Source organism: Coffea eugenioides, chromosome 5 (assembly GCF_003713205.1).
Source record: "Coffea eugenioides isolate CCC68of chromosome 5, Ceug_1.0, whole genome shotgun sequence".
Classification (NCBI taxonomy): Eukaryota; Viridiplantae; Streptophyta; class Magnoliopsida; order Gentianales; family Rubiaceae; genus Coffea; species Coffea eugenioides.
The window spans coordinates 44647056-44653645 of NC_040039.1; the positions used below are offsets into that span (position 1 = coordinate 44647056).

Below are 6590 nucleotides of genomic sequence, written 5' to 3' on the forward strand. Positions count from 1 at the left end.
TGCCTCCTATAAGGCTATATTTGATTGGTTTCCAGGCTTTCAAAGCATCTAAATAGGTTTGGCGCATCTAGAGGTGCCAAACTTCACCAAACCAAATAAATACGCCCAAGTAATTTGATTAAAATATCTAATTGCTGACGCAATTACAATTATTAATTAGCAACTGAGAAAATTCAGAACGAATGAACCACGGGCAAGACTGAGAGTAAATTGAAGCAACCACCATTGATGGTGACATAAAAGTTGAAACAAATGGTTATGGGGGCTTGACTAGCTCTTTGAGGATCGACGGGGTAGCATTTGTTTTGCCGTATTCTTAATGGTAGACCTCTTCCATGTTACAAGCATTTACAGAAAAGGAAATCCAAAAAAAGGATGTCATCATCCTTGTTCACTACAATTGCTGGAACTTTTTATTAGAAAATCTCATATTAGTGTCGGAGGTGCTTTTTAATCTTGTATGGGCTCACAAAAGGTCGATTCTTTAATTTTGACTCGTCAAGGAAATTTTGTTTAATGTGGCCTCTCACATAAAATAGCAGAAGGCTAAAGCCTAAAAGTTGTATCTCGTGTATAGTATAGTATAGGTTTTCTTATGTGTACTTGAGGGCTTTTCTCTTGAAAAAATGTTGTTGCACATATTAACTTAAGTTTTACAGTTTGGCGTAAAAAATAAATTATTGATTAATCTGGGCCCAAATGCATTAAATTTGAATTTTGCGAGTTGGGCAATTAGGCATGCAGATTTTGCAATCTGGGACGTGGAGACCCTAAGAGTGGTTTTAGGCAAGAAAGTGTGGCATGAATCTTCAAAAATTAATTCATTTACAGAAGGAGCTCTCTTTTTCTTTATTTCTGTTTTTTTTTTTAATCTTCACTAATTCAATGCTTAGCGAAGCCCTATTTCATTCATCTTCAGTTTCCATGTACAATACGCAAAGTGCAACTGAGTACAGGCGACATGTAGGCACATTTGACGGTTAGCAACAAGGAATAAAGATTACGAGCAAGCCATGAGTTTCAATCTTGGTCATATATAGCTATCTATGATTAAAAAATGAATTTAGAAATCTTCAACTTTGGCCCGTGAATTTAGAAAACTACTCGTACATCATCAAGTCTCCAGGTGTTAAAAGCAAAATATATAAATGTAGTGAGAATAATCCAACTAGAAACGATTGTCCATCTCTTTTTTTAAAGTAAAAATTTACCTTGAATATATGGTAAGAGTTTGACATGAGCTCCTACACGTGATGTTTTCATATTGGATGAAGGGAAGCTGCAATACTGGTTAGGTGATATAGTGCAGCGAGTGATGTTTGCTTGAGCTCTAAAAGCTTTCCTTTGTAGAAAATTAAGAGGTTGTTTGAATTGCATTTTGAGGAAGAGATTTTGGGAAAGAAATTGCCATTATAATTTTTGGATGTAATGTTCATAAAATAAAAAGATGTTTGAAAAATGTATTAAGCGAATATTCGATAAAAACGCAAAGTTTCCACAAAAGGTGGCAATGCAAAGTGTCATTGGACTTGTTTTCGAGAGAAGATGCTGTGTCAGACGAAGGGTCAATTCCAATTTGCACCAATAATACCTTTTTATCTTGAAGACCAATATGATTGTAATGTCGCCTTCAAGGAGGGATCAGATAAGAGTTCTCGGATAATTATTGGTCAAAGCAATTCAATAAGCAATAATACTCCAGTGTATTTGGTTGTTTAAGTCACACAGAAAATTGAACTAACAATCTATTAATTGTATTCCTGAATCGTCTTCTATCTTTCTTTTTTTTTTTTCAATTAGTGAGTCGTCTTCTATTCTGATTGCATGATACTTAGTTTAGCTGATTGGTGAAGACCGAGCAGAGATTGTGCAAATTTTGGCACATATCAAATCTTTGGTGCATGTAACACTGTGTTTCATTACCACAAATTAAGCACCAGAAAAAAACACTTGCAGGAAGTAATCTTTGTTGTTTGTATACACCAAGACCCATAAATATGTATATGTTTATGTTGTAATGGTACTAACGTTCCTTTATTAGGGATTAACCTCAATGAGATCCCTTGTACCCAACACTGGAAAGACTTTATAGCTGTTGAAACCAGCATCCCAGAAGAGTATTGCCCAGTCTTTCTCAGTTCTTTCTTTGGCACCATAAAGAACCAACATCTGCATCACCGTGTCTATGCATCACCCTTCTTCCGTACCATCTGCATGTCCAAACATATCTGGGCTTCAACTGACTCATGATTTTCTAACTGGCTCTTCATCACCATGTCTATGATAATCACTTTTCCCCCTTTGTCTCTTCCTGGAATGGCCTTTTTGCAGTTCTTGAGTATCTTCACACAGTCTTCATCGCTCCAGTCATGGAGAATCCACTGTTACAAATAAAATCACACATTAAAATGAAGTACAGATAGAATTTTTGAAGCTCAAAATTTAGCCTTGGGTGGATTACTATAAACTGCATTTGAAGAACTCGTGCATTTATCTTTGACTTTTCATGAGAACTAGGGTTGCAAACGAACCAAACCGCTCGCGAGCGGCTCGAGTCAAAATTCGACTCGAACTTGATCAATATCAAACTCGAGTCGCATTCGAGCTAGCCAAATCGAACTCGAGATCAAAATATTAAACTCGGGATTGCGAGCCCGAGTATGTATATATATATATATATATTTATTTATTATTTTAATAGTAAAATTACATATATCCCTAATATTTTATAATTTATTAAGAAAAAATGATTATTTGTTGTTTTTATTAGATTAATTTTCAGAAACTCGAGCTCACGAGCTGCTCATGAGTCAGAAATTCGAGCTACATTACAATCTGACAATTCCAGCTGCTCGCGAGCCAGAAATCGAGCTACAGCTCACGAGCCTTGTCGACTTGAGCTCAAGCCTGGCTTTTCCTTGGTCAAATCGAGCTCGAACTCAATTTTCTTGGCTCGTCAAGCTCGAGCTTGAGCTCGAACTCAAGTCTACCTATTATTAAGTCGAACTCGGCTCGATAAGTCCAAAACTCGACTCAATTCGGTTCATTTGCAACTCTAATGAGAACAGATGTGGATATGATTACTTTGCTGTTTTTATAATGATAAATGACCCAAAATTTCTGAAGTCTTACATAATTACGCATTTTAGCCAAAATGTGAAAAGCAAAAGACAAAGTAAACGTTGCATTAGTTTTTTTAAGGTGTGATGCTTGTTATTTTTGCATGTCTCTAAATGTTATCCGCTAAAAGGTGAAATCATCATTATTACTCTTTCCCACTTATTTGTTGTAAATGACATGGACCACACTTTCTAGACTTAAATTAAGTTTTGGATGGTTAGAATTAGAATTTTTTTAAATGACTATATTAAAAAAAAAAGTTGAGTTCACACAAAATGGCAAAAGAATATGGGACACAGGAAATATAAAAATTGATGAACCCTTAGGGGGAAACACAAGGAAAAGGTTAAAAATGGATACGGATATTTTGTTTGACATCTTTACCTTGAGTAAGATTGCATTGGCTGGTGGTACCTCCTCTAACATATCTGCTGCAGCGAAGTCCAAGTTCTGAGTTTCCTCTTGGTTGGCAACCACATGTGGGAGATCAAGAACAGTGCACTTTAAGTTGGGGAAGGCTTTGGCAATGGACCTAGCAACCGTGCCGGTGCCACCCCCAACGTCCACCAAAGATGTCAGGCCTTCAAACACATATTTCTTAGAGGCTCATTTGTGGACGGCATAACATTTTATTGACTTCTATTATTGAAAGCAAAAGGATATATTCAACATTAACAACGTCAGCAATTTAACTTTTTTTAATTCTTGGATATCTTTTCCCTTTTAGTGTGCAATCCAAAACACTTGTTTATCAATTATTTTAAGGCTTAATCCTAGACATAAACAAGTACTAATCATTGTTCAATAGCACATACGTTTGTTCGGAATCTCGAAAACATGGACGTGATTAGTAATCTAGTAACATTTTTAAATATTTTTGAGATTTTTTTCCTTTTACATTTAGTGTGAAATTCCAAAACACTTATTTACGTTGATTAATTTGGATTATTAGAAAATTTGGCAATGCGAAGTGGCTTAATCGTAGCCATAAGAAAGTAATAGTTGTTGAAGACGCGGACCAAAAGAGGAAGAAAAAAAGAGTTGTTGAAGATTAAAATTGACATCAGATGAGGATTATAAAAAAATACATATGGGTATCAAATGGGAAGGGAAGGATATGACTGTTATAACGGGGATAAAAACCTTTCAGACAGTTGTAGAATAAAACATGATAAACATTAAAAAGAAAACTTTAAAACTTTTCATTGAATAAAAATCCAATTTTACATTAAAATTTTTTTGGCTGTTATTTAAAAAATATTTTATAAAAAAACTTTGCTGTCGTTGGCTTTTTATTTTTAAATTTTTTTTTTTTGATAATGCAACCGCTTCCAAGATTATAGCACTGATGCATGTCACAAATAGTTTAAATCGTATATTGCAATTGGCTTATAGGATAATTGTTGCTTCAGAAGGTTATCAACAATAAACAGAGCACAAATGCGATCTCAGTTGCTCGTAATTTCGTGATTAGAGTACTAAACAAAACATTCGAGAGCCCCTTTTTTTGGCTCATTTTGTTCGATGCTGATTTAGTACAACATCAAGGTTATTAAGTTGAAAAGTGATAGGTTGCATTTGTGTCATTAATTTTATGGTTATTTCCCTATTTTATTTTACCAAATATTACGTTAATTGGTGGAATATACTTATATTTGGTAATTATGTTGATTGTAGAGATTTGGAGCGAAAAAGAGTTAAGAACGTGAATTTTAACTAATTTATGTGCAATTCGGCGTGAGCGTGTCAAGGTCCACTTCGCATGTCCGGAAATTCGGAATTTGGCGCGTGATTTTCAACCTTGAATTGGAGTTGGTTTGAAGTCATGGAAGTTAGGCTTTGCACCGCAAGACTAGTCTCCCATTCCTATTAGGACACTAGTACAACCATTAATGTGTATGACAACTATAACCAATCTATTAATGAGTATTGAATTATCTTTGTATCAATGATCAGTTGAATGGACCGTATCTGAAAAATTGCACCTTTGGCTAGAGTCATATCTCTTATTGATTAATTCTTATTTTTTTTCGTGAGTTGTTTTTATTTAGTTAATTAGTTATTTTTATAAAACCCCCCATCTCTAGACTCTAAAAGAAATAAATTATCCCCAATTCCTGTGGATTAGACCTTACTCACCACTATATACAAAATTTATATTTTTCTTGAGTAGGTAATTATTATTACACAGGCTCGACAACCTGTCAAAAAGGCTGAACTGGGTATCAAATCCTCAGTTATAGACACTCGATTACAATCCAATCACGGACATAAAAGATCATTTCATGTTAAATTCACTAATCTCGTCACGTAACTGTTCTTTTAATTTTACATGTGAGTTGAGTTAGTGGAATCCACGTTGCAGTGTGTCATTTGAGCGACGGAATTGGGATGCGTAACTAAGGATTTGATGCCGGCTGGACCAATTAAACAGCCCAACACTTCCTGTTGAAAAGGCCTTTGGTTTTTTAACTTTACAAGCCCAAACACAGACAAGTCGGAACTTGTTCAAATGTTTTTAATTGGGGTTATTATCACTTTACCCTCTTAACATTTGGTGTCACTATCAATTTCCCCCTTAACGTTATCTTTTAGTCACTTTACCCCTAAGACTAACGATCAAACTTAACGGAGTTTGTTAATTAAAGTGAAAAGACATGTTTAACCCTTAAAATTATTATCACTTTACCTCCATAAACTATAGTCTTATTATCAATTTACCCCCTAGAGTTATTTTTTAGGCAATTTATCCTATCATTAAACCAACTTAGCAAGTTAAAAAATTTTAGAAGAAAATACCCTCTTCTCTGCATTATAAAAATAATAAAAAATTTAGATTGACTCTTCTTCTTTTTAGTATCAAAAAAAAAATTCAAAATATTAATTTATTTCTTCTTGGCAATCTTATTAATATTGAAAAAAATAGAAAAATGGAGAGGGGAAGGGGGAGAGGGAGAGAGAGTGTTCAATTCTTTTTTTAAAAAATACAAATAAGAAAGAATTAAATACTTTTATTATTTTAAAATTATTTCACCTTTCTGTTCACCACCAAATTCCAATTCTAATCCCGACAACCTTAAAGTAATACGATAACGTTAGACTTTTCTTTATTTTCTTTCTTTGCAAAATCTAATTTTCTATCTCCGTCTTTCCTATCTCTTTTTCTTTTCCTAGTATTAATAAGTGTGAAAAAGAAATTTGAGAAAATCCTTTTATTTTTATGTTTTTTGATCTCTTAAAGTGAAAAAAAAGAAGAATAACAATTCCAACTTTTATTTTAATTATATATAAAAAATGGTAAATATATTTAAATTTCTTTTACCATACTAGTTAGATTAACGATGAGGTAAAATGTCTAGAAAATAAAGTTAGGAACTAAAGTGATTGTATCACTATAATCTAAATGAATAAAATGATAACAACAATGCACTAATGCTATAAAATAAAAGGGTATTTTTGTTCAAAATTTT

At 33.5% G+C, this 6590-nt stretch overlaps 1 protein-coding gene across 1 annotated transcript in view; it reads right to left on the bottom strand.

The window, feature by feature from the left end:
* Positions 1-2037: 2037 nt before the first annotated feature.
* Positions 2038-6590, bottom strand: part of LOC113771800 (myricetin O-methyltransferase-like) — a 6275-nt gene continuing 1722 nt past the window's right edge. The window contains exons 2-4 of the mRNA XM_027316359.1: positions 3505-3717; positions 2208-2381; positions 2038-2169 (exon numbers count right to left, since the gene is read on the bottom strand). Coding sequence (XP_027172160.1) covers positions 2038-2169; positions 2208-2381; positions 3505-3717 — 519 coding nt within the window. The remainder of the gene's footprint in view (positions 2170-2207; positions 2382-3504; positions 3718-6590) is intronic.